This window comes from Orbicella franksi, chromosome 6, assembly GCF_964199315.1.
Source record: "Orbicella franksi chromosome 6, jaOrbFran1.1, whole genome shotgun sequence".
Lineage (NCBI taxonomy): Eukaryota > Metazoa > Cnidaria > Anthozoa > Scleractinia > Merulinidae > Orbicella > Orbicella franksi.
The window spans coordinates 13,459,376-13,478,655 of NC_138150.1; the positions used below are offsets into that span (position 1 = coordinate 13,459,376).

Below are 19,280 nucleotides of genomic sequence, written 5' to 3' on the forward strand. Positions count from 1 at the left end.
TAAACAATCGTCACTTGCACTTACTATTGTAAACGTTAGAACTGTTTCAAACCTAAATAGTCTCGTCTCCTCTAAAACATGTCCTAAGAACTAGAAGCGAAGATTCGTGACCTCTAATTGAATTTACTCCTTGTGAAAAACAAAAGTATCAAGTTACCTTTGTAGCCAAAAATAAAAACATCTTGTTGCATTTTCATACTACGAACTCACGAACTGTTTCAAACCTCAAGGCTCATCTCGTTCGTAACTAAAATCCTCAGCCTAACCCTGAACAGAAAATGTCGAAGTAAGCCCAACATATGAATACTTCCTCCTCTTTTATAGAAGAATAAATATTGCCGTTCTAAATTGTGTCGGGATCAAATCTTCTCACATACCATTTACCTTTACAATAAGAAATTTGATTGGCAGTTTATAGTAGATCCAATCTGATTGGTGTGACAAACATCTCTCACTCACTTACTCATCCATTGACCCGTCCATAACATACCCGACGCGCTGACTAAGAAGTATTTTTTTTACCAAAAAAATAACTCAATAAACAGACAAGAGCACCTACATAGCTCCTCTCCCTCCAAAAGCAAAATGTTGGACCATGTAATTTAAACATTTTCATTTTTCATGAATACAAATCAACACAAACCCTGGGATCCCATTCATTCAAGGTCTTGATATTGATAAAAGATTCTTCTCCATTAGGGCCAAGCATCATGGCATCATGTTCACATCTCACAATCAGTTCAATTCCATCTCCAAGGTTCCACTTACGATACCTGCAAATGAACTTCACGCTTCAGTCTGAAAAGTTTTAATAAACTACTACACAAAGACAACTAAACGTTCCTTGACAGTTAGTTCATCAATTACCTCTTGTAATCACTGGAGCAAGGGAATTCAGTTATATAACACAAGTAGATTAATACGCCAATGGGTGGCAGAAGTCTTGAGACTGTTAACAATAAAAATCTAAAAACGTTTTTGCCCTTGCCCCAAAAACATTGTTGGTTTTTTACACTCGAAGACTGTGAGGACCACAGGCCAATTTACCCAACAAAAACATTTTCGCATGGCTCGGATAAAAATTGTACGCGTACAAAAAAGGAAGGGCACAATTAAATTAAGTTGTGTTAACGGTATTTCGAAGATACATGTACATGGATACACAGATAACCTTTATTTCTAGATAGAAAATCTTTACTTAACCACGGTAAAAAGAATTGTCAGCTAAAAATACCTGATACATAATACATAATGCCTAATGCCTAATACCTAAAAACATAATTAAAATTTATTGGTGTCAAGCCAAAATTTCACCCGTGCTTAGACTACCTATCCAGTAAGAACAAGCGTGTGAAATTTTGGCTTGCCTCACAAAAAAGTCGTTTACACAACAATTTATCTGTGCCAAGCAACGTTTTTACGCACGTGTACCATTTATGTCAGAACAGTGCCAAAACAATTTTGTCAAGTAAATTGACCCCACAACACCTGCAAAACACTGAATTGGAATGCAAAGAGTATGAGAGAATTATCGCTAGATGCATTTGAAATAGAATAAGGGGTTGAATATTGGTGTCTCGGGATAATGAGTTTCATTGCTCTATTACATGTATAATGCAATGAAGTCTTAATCCCAATTCTTTCAGCTTGGTTGCATAGCTAGAAGAGTTCTCATTTTAATTGCATTTCTTATTACAAAAAAGGAATCAAAGTGGCCGTGAGCCACTCAACTTGGAAAATGGATCGTCTGCAAACAGTGGAAACTGTGATGCCACCAAACTGAGTTTTTAATCCGTTGGCCATATATCATTATCGAGCTAACTAACTGTTCCCTTTGTGCCACGTGGCACATAGGGCATATGTATCGAGCTAGAGAGGCAAAAAATGAAGTCACAGCCTATACTGGCAATGTTAAGAAACAGTGCAAAACACAACTGTCAGAGAATACGGGAGACGTGACACCGCAAATCCTTGTCCGAGACGGTTACTACAAGGAAAGTACCGATTCTTCTCCGATCACCAAAGCTAAGCTTACTGAACGCATGACCAAGTAATAAAATCCCTGTATTTTGGGTTCTCACTTTTTTCCTATTTTTAGTCATATACACAATGTAAGTGATTTCCTTCCCTTACATTTACTTTCCGACGGCTTCTTCATCTTTAGCGTAGCCCGTCCATTGCTCTTTGTGATAAAGTTTGAGAGCTCCATCGATTTCAAGTTGCATATAATTTATGTCTTTGATGAGATCTAAAACTGATCTTCAGCTAAGCATTCACGATCGTACGTTCTGGCCGGTCAGTTTCAAGTGTGGCCTTCAAAATCTGTGATCTTAGAAATAAAGTACTGTGTTCAGCATGGAATCCGGCAATACCACAAGGAGAGCACCTCATCTCGTCCGAAATGAGTTAAGAAAAGACGTTATATTGAGAATTAGAATCACGATAAACACCCGCATGAGTTATGAATTGACACTGGAATGCTTTGAAATACATGACAATTATATAATAGCTTAGTCTAAAGTATTTTGTGATCTCCCGAGTAAGGTTCTTTCCTTGTACTTATTAGTCTAGTATTCTTTACAAGGTTATTTGGCTTGTCGATTTTACACAAGTTTCCGGGCTGCTCTAAGAGGAGACTTGACGTCTCCAGGGAGTGACAGTACAAGAGATATGTCCCACCTCCAGATTTTTATAGGACAAACTTAAGTGGAATTGGTATATGGTTTTACTTTCTTAATAATAAATGAGCCATCAAAAAATAAGAATTCATTCTTTAAAAATAAGAATTCAGAAGAAAGTTTACAAGGTTAGCGAAATTTAGAAGAAGGAACATGTGATATTAGAGAGACGATAATCTTAGAGAAGTATAAGGCAAGAGAAGAAGAAAAGGACAGGAGTGAGAAGTAAGATTTCTTTTAATAAAATCTAAGCGTTGAATTGTTGTCTGTGGTTGACAAGGAGTACCCCACTCAGCGAGCTAGTCCCCGAAGAGAACGCTACCTCCACGCGGTCTCCTTTTCCATTGAATTGCATGCAGAACTCCCAGCCCTGCGTAATGTCTCTTTCTTTTTTTCGTCAACTATTCGTCCATATAATCTTGCCATCTCCAAATTTATTTACAGTTATTGTACAGAAAAAATACTGTCCGTTTCTCGTCTTAAACTATTTTATTCACGGCTATACTGACTTTGATTCGGAACTCACTTGAGCCTGCTGTGCGAAATACCCAGCATTTCAGTGCATACACAATTCACGTATATTATTAACATTTTCACCTGACTAACGGATTGTACAAGTGGCAAAGTGGGATAGTTGTCGGCCCCATAAGCGGGAATAAGCAAGTTCCAATCTCAGAGGAAGCAAAAATCCTTTTTTCTTTCCTTTTTCGGTTTTTTTAACCCATACGTTTATGTCAAGAAGCCATTTACCGAAAGGCCACATTTGTCTTTCCATTTCCCGTGTTTAAAAATTGTCTGGAGCTTTTAATCAATCGATCTCGATTGTCATCGAACTCACAATATACTAGCCACTAGTATCACGTGGGTTTACGAAAAAAAAAATACCCATGAAGACTTTCCATCTAAACAAATCGCCACGGAAGAATCATAATTCTTTTCCTTACAATCGAAAATCGTTTCACCTTGTACCTCTTGAAGATAACCAACTTGACACGGTGCAAGCGACTGTGCTTATGTCAACAGAATGCTCCAAACTCAGGGGGACTCCCATATGAAAAGGTCCAGAATGCTCGTTGTCTCGCTTAGGGGTATAAATCAAAGTTTTTGATCTCACTTAGGATGTTGAGGACGAAATGTCAGTATTTTTAGCTGTCAAAGTATCTTTGCAGGTGCACTCGAAGAAGTAATAATTGAAAAACGCTCTTATTTCCGATTTTAATTTTACGCTCGATTTCCGAAGGTCTCTCGAATCCGGTCTACTAGTTCGGGCTCCTTTCCTGAACAGAGGCTTGTAATCGAGCCTGTTCCATTTGAAATGTTATCTTTTAGGAATCAAATAAAGCTCAAGCCATGCTCAGATTGGTCTCCTTTGGGCGTTTAATTCAAATTTTCCAACAAGAATCCCCGACCCCCCGGTACAAAACGTCTAACAAGAAGTGGCACAGTGATGGAGTGATGGAGTGAAATCGCTCCACACACTCCGACAACTTAAAAAATAATATTTTCCAAGTTAAAAAGGAAGGCAGTGTTGATGCGGGAAATATGAAAAACCTCATGGAGGTAGCCATGGAACATCTGAAGACGCAAATTTTGAAAAAAGTGAGGAAGTAAAGACAATTTTTTAGTGACGAATGAATTTTTCATCAAAATTAAATGAACGTTATGTTCAAGAGTCTGAAACAAAGTAATAAAACATATTGGATCCGTTACGGGTTCCATTTTAACTGGTTTAAATAACAGTGGAAAATGAGCGAAAGTAAAACACCAGCGGGCTCGAGCTAGGCATGCACAATTCAACCAGAAGTCCGATATTTTTGAACTTTGAATCGGATCTTTCCAGGGTCGCTCGTTTCCGGACGCTTGTCAAAGGAAACGAAGACTCTGGGTACAAGGCTGGCTGGAAATATAGCGTCCCTTAGGTCCGGTTCATACGTCGCATTTCTGCCGTGTCGAATTCAATTCAACGAATTAAATCCAACAGAAATTCGACGTCTGAATCGGCTGCCGCATTTCCGCCGCACGTTCGACTGGTCTTGTCGCATTATCCGACAGAAATGCGACACCGATTCAGACGTCGAATTTCTGCCGTGTCGAATCTAGTGCATACATGTGAATGTTTTCCCGCCAAAGAAAAAGAAGAAACTTGGCCATTCTCGACCTAATGCAACCTGAACATATTGCAACACATGCTGCTCCGTTGTCAGCCTTCTCCTTCTCTTTCCATTGGCGGACAATTTTTAGCAAAATTAAAGTCCTTCGTTGCTCGGTATTTTCGTCCGGCATATTGAATACTCTAAGTTTAAAACATTTTCCGCTGGCCGACATACCCGACAGTATAAATTCTGAATTAAATGCGACACACGTGCGACGTATGAATCCACAGTCGCATTTCTGCCGCACTTAATTGAATTGAACTCGACACGGCAGAAATGCGACGTATGAACTGGGCCTTACAGAGCACGCGCGTTACTCATATTACGAGCCTGTAAGTAGCTACTGGCACCATGTTTGTACTGTGTTTACTCTTGTTCGCGCATCGATTCTCATTAGTCAAATCTTAGGACATGTTTTACAGCCCTTGTTCTTGACACAGGGACGAAAGGCATCCTTCCTCACATAGTCTGCTTGCAAAGTTAACAAAGTAAATTGCAACTGTATGCATGCTATTAGGCTTGAAAAAAGACCACAATTGAAGTTGTTTAGCCCTCCATTCGATTAACCCCTAGCCAGACTCCCATAAAAAAAAGGCGGGGTTGCTCGTATGAAATCTCGATCGAGCGATGAAGCTGAAACCAACAGGCCAGGAAAGTATTGTTGGAAAGGACTTTTAGAAAGTCTAGGCGACCAAGTGTTTGTTAACCATTTAGAACAGGAAATCAGCTGGGCCATGGCTTGGGCAAATGGTCCATAAAAATCCTGAATGGATTTCAATACTGTATGAGATTTGGCGAGCTACATTTCCTAGAATTTACTTAGAGCGCCTAAAATTGAGCTGGGTAGCTGTGTGTATGGGTTGAACCTGGTGAATGGCCAATTAATTGGTGAGTAATGGTAAACATCACAACACATTGGAAATGTTGGACAAGCCGGCTTTCAGGACATTCCATTTATGTTGGAAATGATTAGGCTGGACAAGACAAAATAGTCTTACCTGCAATATATGTCGACAGAAAATTCCAGAATTTGTTGGTAAATGGACAACTTGTCCCCCAAAAATGGAGACCAGTCACCACAGGTGACCGGGTAACACTATTATAGAGCATATGATTCTTGGTCACATCAGTCAAAAAAAGGGTTTAAAATTGCTTCAAGGCCAAGGTTTGTGGGGGAATTAATTCCATTTCCTTCATGTAACTTATTTAGTACTATTAGTACTGAAAAGCCCCCATGGGGAGTGCTAATAAAATTTGTATTGTATTGTATTTGTACTGTAAACTGTGAAATAACGTGAGTGTAATATTTGAAACACCCTTGAAGTTCACACGAATGATTTTGACAGATTAGTTTGTGCATCCTCATACCTGTATGCCACAGATGCTACTTGACCTTCATCATCATCAGTAACAAACGGGTTTGGATTGGGAAACACCCTTTTGTCTGGGCCTCTTTTCAAACACTGCTGTGAGAAGTTTTGATTGATGAATGTTGCTTCAAGGCCAAGGTTTGTGGGGGAATTAATTCCGTTTCCTTCATCAAAAACCACGTCATGGGCAGTTTCACTCACTGTTAGCAAATCTAAGAAAACAAAGACTTCATCAACAGCACACCCAAAAGTGAAAAAATAATAAAACTGCTAGATGCAAAGGTACATTTTGTAGGATGGCTTAGGCATGGCCTCCAGTCTTTTTCAGCTGTTCCAAAAAGGTATAATCCCTGCACAAGCTAGAATGAGAATAAAATCTGTAGCGTACATTGACTTTTAAAAGGAAACTCACACAAATACATGTATATATTTTTTCATTTCATTTCAACACCTCTCAACTTACCAAATTCAGAATCATCTCTCTTATCAAAGAACAACTTTGATCCAACACGCTAAAGCAACAAGGAGAAACAGATATTAATACTGTATACTTTGGACCACTAGTTTACTGGACAAAGAAAGGAGTCTGATCTCATAATGTTGGTCAAGATGTCAGTCATTGCATCAGCTGGCACACCACCAACACACTACTGACACTACTGAGACATTGACATCCCAAGCATACCACAGGAATTTGGTTACCGGTAGTCGATACAACCTGGGGGTGGGAATTTGACATCACTGACTGATATTGGGGTTCGCAAATTCAGGTGACACTATCTGATATGGGAGGGATAGTTTGTTTTGACATTTCCTCCGCATCAAAAAAGGCCTTTAAATCAAGGTTGTTGGCTTCCAGGTCGGCTGGCTCAAATATAGTGGTTTCAATGCAGTTTTCTTTGTGCAGTGTATTCAATTTGAATAATAAAAATGTTAGTGCAAACATTGTTCGTGAATTATTGGGATTTACCTGTAATCGTTCCCTAACAATGAACTCGAAATTTTCAATACTGCACGAGGCTTTGCCGAGTGCGGTGTTGAAATTTCTCGTACATTGTTAGTGAACTCGTGCAGGTGAATCCCGATAATTCACTCGCTGAGTGCGTTAACCTTTAAATAATTACAACAAAAAATAGTGTTCCTGCTCCAGAATCATGATTAAAATATAAAAAAATTTCCTGTACTCAGAGCGCGATAAAAATCTTTCTGAAAGTGGAATATTTCCTTCGGCTCAACTGAACTTCCTCAGGCACAATAAAAATGTGAATGTTAAAAAGGGTTATATCATGTTCATTAGGGCTTCAAGGGGGCTAAAATCGTCATAGATGTTAGCTAACTCGAAGCCATTGTCTCTGTTCAAAAGACTTCTGTAATCTGATCTCGATAGCCTCCCTTACGAGGCGTTTGAACGTGTAGCTTTCCACGGCAAGAACTTTTGTTTTGCTAGAATCCACTGAATGTCCCGTGAGCTGGCAATGTTCACGAACAGCTGATGAATTCCCTGAAAGTTGTTCCTCTACTCTAGTTTCTAATAAACAAGAAGTTTCGCCAACATATTCTTTGTCATAAACCTGAAATATTCCACTTTGAGAAATCTAGCTTAACGGATTATTTCTATTGATATTTGAAATGCCTTAATTTTCCTGATCCTCCTCGTCATCAGAGCATTGTTCATCAAGAATCTCCTCCTCCTCAGCACTATTAGGGAGTTTAAGAAAACCACGACGGCAACGGCAACGAGAACGTCACCAAACAAAAGGTTTAATGAGCAGAACAATTAGAGACCTTAAGCAACCCACGACGGCAACGGCAACGAGAACGTTACCAAACAAAAGATTTAATGACCAGAACAATGGCTGTGCAAGCGCGTTATAAATCTTTGTACATTTCTTTGCCGTCCTCTTCAAACTAACAACGTGAAATGACTTGGTTCTGCGTATTTTGGAGAAGGCGAACGGCAGCGGCTAGTGTTTCGTATTTTAATTTGGAATTCAACTCTGGCATTACACATTTAGCTTGAGTAAGTTCTGGGACAGATAGGTGCATCGAACAAATCTATACTGCTGCGAAATTCGAAGGTAAAATATAAAACTATTTTTTACTGGACGTCGTCTCTGGCGTCGCCGTCGTCATTACTTAAGACCCCTATTGTTGCATTCACGAAGGCGGTACATATCGGTGCATTTAAGGCTGTTTGTAAGGCAGGTTGGCACGTGGACAGCTTGCATGATCTTGCACAAAAACAGGAGAGAAACTCGAGAAGAACTGCAGGGGAGGGGTTGCCATTCATCCATTTGATGGATAAGTTGCAACAATCTTCGACCCATCCTTGACCAACTGGTGAAGGGACTTAAGGGCAGCTCTGTATACTTCTCCAAATAGCTGCTTGCAATTGGTAGTTTGCTCTCAAGGAGTACATCCTTAAACAACAGAAACAGTCCCCACAGGGAGGTAGCTGGTTCGAGTCAACTTTGCCTTGTTTGGCACAGAATATCCTACAACAAAGTCCAATGGCGTTACAGACTCCATAACCATGCGATAATAAAAAAAAAAGCCTTAGACGTAATAACTACAGCTCTGTTTGTGCTGCATGGAGAAACGCTCTGGTACCCGCTTCCTCGTGCGTCGACCTTAGCTCTCCCCTTGCTGTTACTCCTCTTGAGGAGAGTTCATAGCAGTAATCCTCGGTCGTTACCAAGGTTGTCTTTCCAGCGAACCTCTCTCTGTGCCTCTTATTTTGCCACTTTTCTGAGATAAATTTGCTCAGGAGCGATTTATTCTTGGAATTGGACAAGAATGTCCGCCATTGATGCATCTTGTAGTCTGCCTTGAAGTTTCTGGCTTTATCAGTGACCGCTTTCTGAGCCTCTCTTCTCTCTCTTGTGGTTTTTGATGGAATTATTTCTGTAAACGTCGAAGACCACGTCAATACGCTGGCTGTCTGTTCCTTCATGCAAAACCATGGACATCATACTGTCAGCCAATTCAGCAAATGTTTTCTGGTCGCCTCTTATCTTCTGGAGCATTACCATTTCGTCAAAAATTCGCCTGCACCGCTGAGGAATCATATGTGCTGCCGTCATGTTCTTCTGCCTGGCTCCTTGGCAAGTGATGATTTGTTGGTTCTCCTAAACAATCCATCAGCCGTGTCAAGGGCCCAAGGGCGAGGTCCGAGAGGGTGGTTCAGTACATCATTCATCTTCAACGTTCTGTTCTCAGCATGATCATTTGAGGAAACTGCGCACGATCCGCTTTAATGATTACTTCCTCGCTTGACCCTATTTGTCCTTTCATCTTCTTGTTTAAGCTTGGAGGTTCGTAATTTTGTCGCAGAATCTCACCTTACGTTGGTCAGACTCAAGCCTGTCATGACAAAATGTCTTATAAACCGTCTCTCCGAAAGCCTCTGCTGGAAGCATGCAGATCTTCTCTATCTCAGGAGTTGCGAGGTTGCCGGTCGATAGACAACTAGGTCTTCCCTTTCTCCCTTAAAGGGATTGATCCAGCTTCCGTCGAGCATCGACATCATCAATTGCATGTCCTCTTCGTGTCGTGCGATCACCAGCGTTATATGGAGGTACAAGCGAGATTACAGGAGGATCAATATTTCTTTTCCTTGTCCTAACTTGCTCAGTTCCAGGGGGCGGAGGGAGGTTTGGGGACCAAAATGCCTGGCTTAGACAGCAATAACATTTACTCGATGAGATGTTCCTTCGCCGTAAAGCGTCTCTTCTATTCTATCAATATTATATCCCACACAAGCGTTACCTGAATATTTTTCAGCAAAGGAACATCATTATCAGACGTCACGGCCATTTTTTGTACGCAAAGTGCTGTGTTTATTTCCTCAATTTACTTATAGGCAATCCCATGCCCACATCGGCTTAACATTTGTATAAGTTCAACATCGCGGTTTGCAAAGCTTTTACTGCGTATGGTATTAGCATTTGCTTGGTAAGTTTTCCTCCAGTTATCCCGTATATAATGCCTTGCCTAAAAGAGTTGCCAACAAGGCACCGGTGGCGATGAAGATATTCCGTCGGAATTTCTGAGTTGCTAGTTAGAAGAGTATATAGAAAGGCATCTAGTTGTGCTGGGAGATTGATTGCATTCTCACATAGTTCAGAAGATTTCGGTGGCCATGCCATTTCAGTATCATTTGAAAGAACTACATTACAGATGTACAGTCCAACTTGCTATTTTCCTTGACTTTACATGGTGTCAGCCCTGTTGTCGAATTGCTGAGATAAAGTTACTATCTCTCTGGCCAGTTGAGCATTTGAAAAATTTTTGGAAAGAACAAAAACTTTATTATTGTTCGGGAGATCTTCAAATTGTAACAAGTCGCCGAAATCGTTTTCTATAACTTTCTTCAGAAATGTCTTTTTCGTTGATTCGGATATTTCAGTAGCGCCCATTGATCGCATGGAGATTACCACTTCTCTCTCAGATCAACCATCTGAATAAGCCTGGGATTTAATAAATCTGATCAAATAAACTCAAACAGTTTGTCATAAGCTTGAGACTCTATATCAAAAAAATTGGTTTTCATCCGCGTCGTGTTCACTGCGTTCCAAGTCAGTGTAGTTGCTCACTTTATCTAGTCGGGTACAATCTCAAAAGCACCGACCATGGTAACACGCTTCAGCTGCTAATAAATCACGACAGGCAAGGCCAATAAGCCTACTATCACCCGCAGCAAAAGCAGCTTTTCTAAAGCATCTAAATACAAGTCAACCTACTGAGTCAAAGGGATCGCGTGTTCTTGTACATGCAGTCTTATTTTCGCAAAAAGTGTACATTTTCGAGCAAGTTCTGCTCGTGCTTGGCTCTTGCCAACGAGATCTTTGCCGTTCGCTTTCCAAATTAAACTTCGAAATCTGTTTCGCGGCCGTTGTATGAAAAATGCTCTCCAATTAATCTCGCTTCATGCTAAAAAGACTTCGGCATTTCCTGTGATATATGACTTGGGGAATTTCTCCTTCCTTGGTATTGTCTGCCAATGAATAAAGCAATGGCCCGTGACTTTTAATTGTAGCCGCCTTCAATAAATATTTCAAAGAGTCGAGATTTTTTTTTTTAAATAGGACTAATTAGCCGACTTTTATCATATGAGCAGTGAATAATACAAGTTTTAAAAGCTGGTCGTTTAGTTTGGTCTAGAAATAAAACATCAATTGAAACTGTATATAGCAGTCAAGTTTCCTTGAGTCGAACAGAAACTGTTGAATGTTTGTAAATGTTTTATTCAGTGAGCATAAAAATACTAAGTGTTCCTTTTTTTCTCTACATTACTTGACAAAAAGCGTCCAAACTGCGAAAATTTGGCAAGAACTTTGAAGTATTTACCATGCAGCGAGACCGTCATCTTAGAAGTTACCCATGATGCTTTTAGAGTTTGAGCTGTATGGTTTCATTTAAGTTTTTCTTTTTCAAATCAACTTATAAATTTTAGATTTTAACCAAAAATGTTAAGAAAAGCTGTTAACTGTACAATTTAGTAATTTATTAATATTATAAATAAAGAACGCATTTAAAATAACTGTTTTAATGTGAGCCTCGTTTCCATGTCCCAGCAATATTTTTGAAAAAAAAGAAGTACGCAAAAAATACTGAAAGCTACTCTTTCACGATTGCTATCAGGTAAATTTGAAAAGTCCTTCATACAACCTTTCATCAGATATCACTCACATTTTCTCCCCCCGAGTGGTACCGAGAACCTGCCCTGGCTCATGGACTATAATTTAAAGTCTGGCAAACACTGAAGTTTGAAAACAACAGAAAACGTTATGTGAGAGAAAAAAGATATGCTAAGACACAGTGCAGTGCAGTCTGCACTGGTAAGAAAAAGATGCCATTAATTAGTGCCCAAAAAGAGTATGTGGCTCTGTAGACGAGAAAAAAACTGTACCACACTGATGATGCTAGAATGCATAAATTCTATGTTATGTTCTACTACAAGGAAATGTACACAACATTTTTGTGTGATCCTGTAGGTAATGTATCTTTCTTATTGTACAAAAGACACTAGCACAGACTAATCTTCTGCACATGCATTAAGAACAAATTGCTTTGTCCTAGGAAGAATAATTCTGAGAGCAAACAATAATTTTCATATATCTTTGTGCTATTCACTAATAAGGTACCACACCTGTTATGCAGTGTATACAGACCAACGTCAGACTATACCTGCACCCAGTGTGGGAGAGACTGTCCCTCCCTAATCGGCCCGACTAGTCACACCCAACACTGTCCTAGAGCCAGTACAAACACCCAGAGCGCGTATCCATAGTCTCTCGAGACTGACAGATGCCCATTATTAGTAGTAGTAATAGTGATTGGACCACGTGGAGTACAGTAATTATAAAGACGCCGCTAGGAAAACCGAGTGCTTTTCTGCAAACGTAATATCTCGAAAACGAAGCAAACTTAAGCGGAAAAATTACGGGACATTGCTTACCATACCTAAACATACCAATTGTAAACAAAACTGCATGCGAAATTTGGAGGTATTCGACAGAGCTCACTTTTGAGCAACATACCTAATGCTCTTTTTCAGCCGAGTCCTTCAGATAGACGAAGCCAGGGCCTTTGTTATGATAAACCGAGCCGATCCTTTGTTATAATAAACCGAGGCGCGCCTTTGTTATAAGTCAAAGTCACTCTCTCCTCGGTTTATTATAACAAAGCCCGGCATCGTTTGTGTGAAGGGTTCGGTGGAAAAAGGGCGTTAGGTATTTTGCTCAAAAGTCAACTTTGTCAAAAACGCTCCAAATTTCGCATGCGTTTTATTTTAGGTGTGTTAAACAATGTTCTGTATGTGTTTTTGCTGAAGTTTGCATCGCTTTTGAGATATTACGTATGCAAAAAAACTTAGATTTGTTGCCACTTCAGCGCGCGACCACAAGGACGTTCATTTCACTTGAAATACAGCGAAATGTTGATTTCTCGCAACGAGTAACCTTAAAAAATATTGATTTCGGGTCAAAACAGTTAAAATGTTGATTTCACGTTAACGCGCGACCGCGAAAACTTTGCTTTCACTTAGAAAATAGCAAAAAGCTAACTTCACGAAACGCATAAGCTCAAAAATGTTGATTTCAGGTCTCGATAGGTTAAAATGTTGATTTCACGTGAACGCGTGACGGCAAGGATGTTGATCTCACTTAGAAACCAGCAAAATGTTAATTTCATCAGAACGCGTGACCGCAGAGATGCTCATTTCACATAAGGGCAGTAAAATGCTCAAGGCTCTAGCAGCAGTCAATATAGGTTGAATTCACTACTAAATAGTCAAGTTTGTTAGTTCCACTACGAAAAAATAATTAAAAAATAAACAATTATTAAACAAAAATAATAATAACGACAATAACAATACCACCAATACCACCACCACCACCACCACTACCATCATCACCACCAATACCACCACCACCACCACTACCACCACCACCACCACTACCACCACCACCAATACCACCACCACCACCAATACCACCACCACCACCAATACCACCACCACCACCACCACCACTGCATTCAATTATAATCATGTAAGGTTGAATACCTGAACTATAACATCCCATGAGTAAACAGAACGTGTAGCAGTCATAAGCGTAGCTGTAATGGCATCAGTTGTAAAAACATTTCCTTTTGAAAGTAACTGAAACAAAAAGAAGTGGTACACACATGTATATTTACACAGTAGCGTTTATCTTTACCCAAGACCCTACGTAGCACCCTTTTGGATCCATTCTGGCATGCATTGTGCATGATTTTCGCCAAGTCAAATCCAACACATGCTCATGGGATAATCACTTAATAGATAGCGAGCAAGGTGCACAGAACTGGCCATAATCATCTCATATCCAAGAAGTGCAAATGGAATAATTGTTTTCTTAACAATGCCCGCAAAATACAGAAAACTAAACTAAAATACATTGTAAAAAATAAAAATGCCCCAAACAATTATGCATACGTTTTCCATATTACTTTGTAGAGCATGGCATAATGGCTCATATACCATGATATTGCTAAGCCAATGAAAACTCTTGAATAGCATTATCCAGTGATCCAGTTTTTGATCATGTCTGTTATGCCACGGTTCATAATAATTATTGGTATCCACTGTAGTTAGGAAATGAACCTACATGTACAGTTATGATGCAAGTATGTGTTCATTATCACCACCGTCTGATCACCATCACCATCATCATAATTTTCATCTGTTGGTCAGAGTCTAACTGGGCAGCTTCTACTGTACATACCTTCCTGATAATAGGGTCATCTGTGGTTGTTACTTTGTGGAAGATTCTGTTTACTCCAGCTAAAGGCACTTCATTCTTTGTTGTTACACGATCGTAACTCTTTTCATAATACTCTAAACTACCACAAACATACCTAAAAACAGAAAAAAAGGCATTTTAGCTTTCATTTTAACTGCACACTGATCCACTAAATGTCTTACCTTATTATGAGGCTTCTTGAGCGATCTATGTACATGATAATTCTTTAAGAGCCACTGCCTGTAAATATGGAGAATCCGACGACAGGTCGGAAAATTCGGATTTTCTTTTATTGCGTCAAAAAGACCCTTTTGGTGAAGTATTTTTCAGAAATATACTCTCAAAGTTCCAGCGACTTCACATTTTTGTGAAATCTAGGAAAGTTCGAAATACCGCTCAATCAATCAAGATGGCCGATCGAATTTATGCAAAATTGCACATTTTCAACAGGCCAGTACAGAAAGAAGGGAGCTTGCCTAGATTTCATATTCACACAGTTTGTAATTTACACTTTGATCATTCCTCTGAGCTAAAAGTCATCTTGAGGTAAATATGTTTTGTCTACTTCTTGGCCGTTTGAAAAATACAACTATCGCAATTTAATTTACATGTAAAATTCAACTGATTTTAGAGGGTCATAACTCTTCTAGTATACGAATTTCTCAACAAATAAAAGGTTCTAAAGGAAGAGCTATGCTGTAGGTATACCATATCTAAATGGCTAGTTTGGCCCGTGAAAATTAAGCGCGCTAGACGAAAAACTATAAAGGGTATTTTGACCAATTGCTCCTTTTTCGGACGAGCGAGCAAGAACTTCGATTTCGCAGTCATCTTTATGACCATAATTTGACATGTTTCATCACACAAATTATTCTTTGACATTGTGTATCACACATGTAAGCAATAATTTAAATCATACCTAATCAATGGCCTTGGTTATAGATGGCAAAGTCCTGTAGAAATCTACGTGAGAGGACGACGTGACTCTTGTGACGGGCCATAAAGACTCATTAAGTCATGGACGGGAGTTTCGCAATCCAAAATCGCCGTAAATTTGACAGATAAAACCGAGAAACGTTCGCTACTTCCTTTTTGGCCATTTTCCCTATGTATCTTTGTCTAAAACAATGTAGAGGGAAAAGTTCAACACCGTTCCACCGTGAGGGCCGACATTTTGCCAAAGTCGCCTGCTTGGGCGCCGGCTGATTTCTAGACGACTGTGTCATCTATAACCAAGGCTTATTCTGAGGTTTTATTTAAAGTATTACTTAAGTTTACAATACACGATGTCTACGAATAATTTTTGTTATAAAACATGTCGAATAATGTTCATAAAGATGACAGCGAAATCGAAGTTCTTGCTTGCTCGTCCGAAAAAGGCGCAATTGGTCAAAATACCCCTAATAGTTTTTCGTCTAGCGCGTTTAATTTTCACGGGCCAAACTAGCCATTTAGATATGGTATACCTATAGCATAGCTCTTCCCTTAGAACCTTTTATTTGTTGAGAGATTCGTATACTAGAAGAGTTATGACCCTCTAAAATCAGTTGAATTTTACATGTAAGTTAAATTGCGATAGTTGTATTTTTTCAAACGCCCAAGAAGTGGACAAAACATATTTACCTCAAGATGACTTTTAGCTCAGAGGAATGATCAAGGTGTAAATTACAAACTGTGTGAATATGAAATCCAGGCAAGCTCCCTTCTTTCTGTATTGGCCTGTTGAAAATGTGCAATTTTGTATAAATTCCATCGGCCATCTTGGTTGATTGAGCGGTATTCCAACTTTCCTAGATTTCACAAACATAGGCACGCAAGGCGTGCAAGAGTTATTTTTTTGTGAACTATAAGTCTCGGAGATAGGAGCATTCATGGAGCTGTTTACAGTAATGATTTGGTTGATTTGACAAGTTTTTTTGGTTGCGATGTACAGCAAGAAAGAAACTGGGAGTTTATGATGTACATAAAATGTTACATCGGTAATGGTAAGATAACTAAATAGTAAGCCATAAAATGTTTGACTGAACGAACTACAGTAATCTGACATGTCTCCAGATTAATGTAGATACCATCTTATTTTCTAACAGGCAATTTTATTCGTTCTTTGATACAACCCACACTGTGATTGGTCTGACACGCGCACAAGCATAACTCCCTCACTCACCGATCACTTAGCCCTTCCCCCGGGGGGGGGGGGGGGAACTCCCTTATATGGGCTATATAGGTCTGTGCGGTCCCAAAGGCTATGGTGTTTCAGCTGTTTTGGTCATAAATAGGGTACGGTTTTTGCACTCTAGCCTTGATATGAGTATGCTTTAAGAAGAAACCTTTTTTTCATCATTATCGAAAAGAAAATCAACAAAAGCCCTTCACAAATTTATATGTTTACGGTAATTTAACATTGGTTTGAACTAGGGAGCTAATTAGAACGCAGGTCTGAAACAGGGTTTTGATTTGAGGGTCAGGTCGTAAATAGGGTTTCGAATTTTTGGTCAGGTCAGAAATAGGGTAAGGAATATCGCAGATTTTGGTCATAAATAGGGTAAGGGTTTTGGGAAGCGGGCCGCACACCCCCAACCAATTTTTCTGGGAGTACCCCCTCGGGAGCCCTTCCAGCCCCCAAGAGAAATTTTTGCTCAAAAATACTCAACTTAAGAGAACTTTTCGCATTTTATACGAGTCGTAAGTTTACCCTTTTTACACAACACAACGCAACAACACTACTTCACCGAAAATTGAAAGAAAGAGAAAAAAACCTCTCTGACACGTTGAAAGTCTGATTTAATTAAATTGCACTTTAACTTGGTGCCACACAGTCTTCAAAGAACATTTGAACAGTTTTCATACTTTTTACCTTTAAAAATATCGGACTGAAAAGAATGTCATAAAATGCCCATCAAATAAAAATATTAAACTGCTACTGCAGAGACGTAAAAACACTCTAGAAATGAAAGCTTCTTTTTTGTTTAACCTGGGAACAATAGCCGATAACTTGTAAGTTCTAATTGAATTTACTCCCATATGAATAACAAAAGTGTCGCGTTACCATTTGTAACTAAAAATAGTAAACATCTCGTGGGAACAAGTGGTGACGATTCGTCAGCTCTAATTGAGTTTACTACCTTGTGAAAAACAAGAGTGTCAAATTACCCATTGTAACTAAAAAATAAAAATATCTCGTTATATTTGCATGCAATAAGAACAAAACAATCGTTACCTGCACTTACTATTGTAAACGTTAGAACTGCATCAAATCTAAATAGTCTCGTCTCCTCTAAAACATGTCCTAAGAACTAGAACCGACGATTTATGACCTCTAATTGAATTAACTCCTTGTGAAAAACAAAAGTATCAAGTTACCCTTTGTAATTAAAAGTAAAAATATCTCGTGCCATTTGCCTACTACTCATGAACTGCTTCAAAACCCAAGACTCATCTCGTTCATAACTAGCCACCATTACACTGAAAATTATGCACTCTAAAACAACCCAATGTACGTATGTAACTGTCACACACCCCTCCAAACCGGACTAAAAATCACAAATCGGCAACATACACGTCACTCTTTATTTTTCAATTACCAAAGTCCTTGTGTTTATACATACCTTGTGTTTCTCACGTACCATTTCCCTTTACAACAAGAAATTTGATTGGCTGTTCATAGTAGATCCAATCTGATTGGTGTGACATACATACATCTCTCTCTCTCACTCACTCACTCACTCACTCACTCACTCACTCACTCACTCACTCACTCACTCACTCACTCACTCACTCACTCACTCACTCACTCACTCACTCACTCACTCACTCACTCACTCACTCACTCACTCACTCACTCACTCACTCACTCACTCACTCACTCACTCACTCACTCACTCACTCACTCTCACTCACTCTCACTCAGTCAGTCAGTCAGTCAGTCAGTCAGTCAGTCAGTCAGTCAGTCAGTCAGTCAGTCAGTCAGTCAGTCAGTCAGTCAGTCACCCATTGACCCGTCCATAACATATCCGACGCGCCGACTAAGAGGTATTTTTTTTACAAAAAAATAACTCAAAAATGTGAGGTCGCTGGAACTTTCAAAGTATATTTCTGAAATTACTTCACCAAAAGGGTCTTTTTGACGCAATAAAAGAAAATCCGAATTTTCCGACCTCTTGTCGGATTCTCCATGTTTAAAAATAGAGCAGCAGTCTGCTAACTTGCATATTTGCATTCTGTTATCTTGTAGCGCTATTTCTCTGAAGAAGACTGCAAAAGGCGATCAAAAATTTAGTTGTTCTTTTTTGAACACTTTTTGAGTTATTTTTTTTACAAAAAAATACCTCTTAGTCGGCGCGTCGAGTATGTTACGGGTCAATGGGTGAGTGAGTGAGTGAGTGAGTGAGAGATGTATGTATGTCACACCAATCAGATTGGATCCACTATAAACAGCCAATCAAATTTCTTGTTTTAAAGGTAAATGGTATGTGAGAAGATCTGATCCCGATAAAGTTCAGAACGGCCGTATTCATTCTTCTATAAAAGAAGAGGAAGTATTCATATATTGGGTTTACTTCGACATTTTCCGTGGGTTAGGCTCAGGATATTAGTTAAATGAACGAGATGAGCCTTGAGTAGACCTGCCAACTCTCCCGGTTTTCCCGGGAGTCTCCAAGTTTTTCATCAAATCTCCCGATCTCCCGGTTAGAGCACCAGATCTCCCGGGAACTACCTACCGTGGCTCTTTTTAATTGTTTTTTTTTTTTTTTTCATTAATTTCGTTATTTTCAAGATTTCAAAAAGGAAAATAAA

The 19,280-nt window shown here is 39.3% G+C and overlaps 1 protein-coding gene across 5 annotated transcripts in view; it reads right to left on the minus strand.

Annotated features, from left to right (window-relative positions):
* LOC145489641 (eukaryotic translation initiation factor 3 subunit D-like) overlaps positions 1–19,280 on the minus strand; it is a 333,976-nt gene that overhangs the window by 259,381 nt on the left and 55,315 nt on the right. For all 5 annotated transcript variants that reach the window (XR_014049614.1, XM_081468661.1, XM_081468663.1 and 2 more), the window contains 5 exons: positions 14,469–14,601; positions 13,769–13,864; positions 6,665–6,713; positions 6,200–6,413; positions 644–773 (listed from right to left, as the gene is read on the minus strand). Coding sequence is in view for 4 of the 5 variants with exons in the window: in XM_081468661.1 (XP_081324787.1) it covers positions 644–773; positions 6,200–6,413; positions 6,665–6,713; positions 13,769–13,864; positions 14,469–14,601 (622 nt within the window). In the remaining variant the exon portion in view is untranslated. The remainder of the gene's footprint in view (positions 1–643; positions 774–6,199; positions 6,414–6,664; positions 6,714–13,768; positions 13,865–14,468; positions 14,602–19,280) is intronic.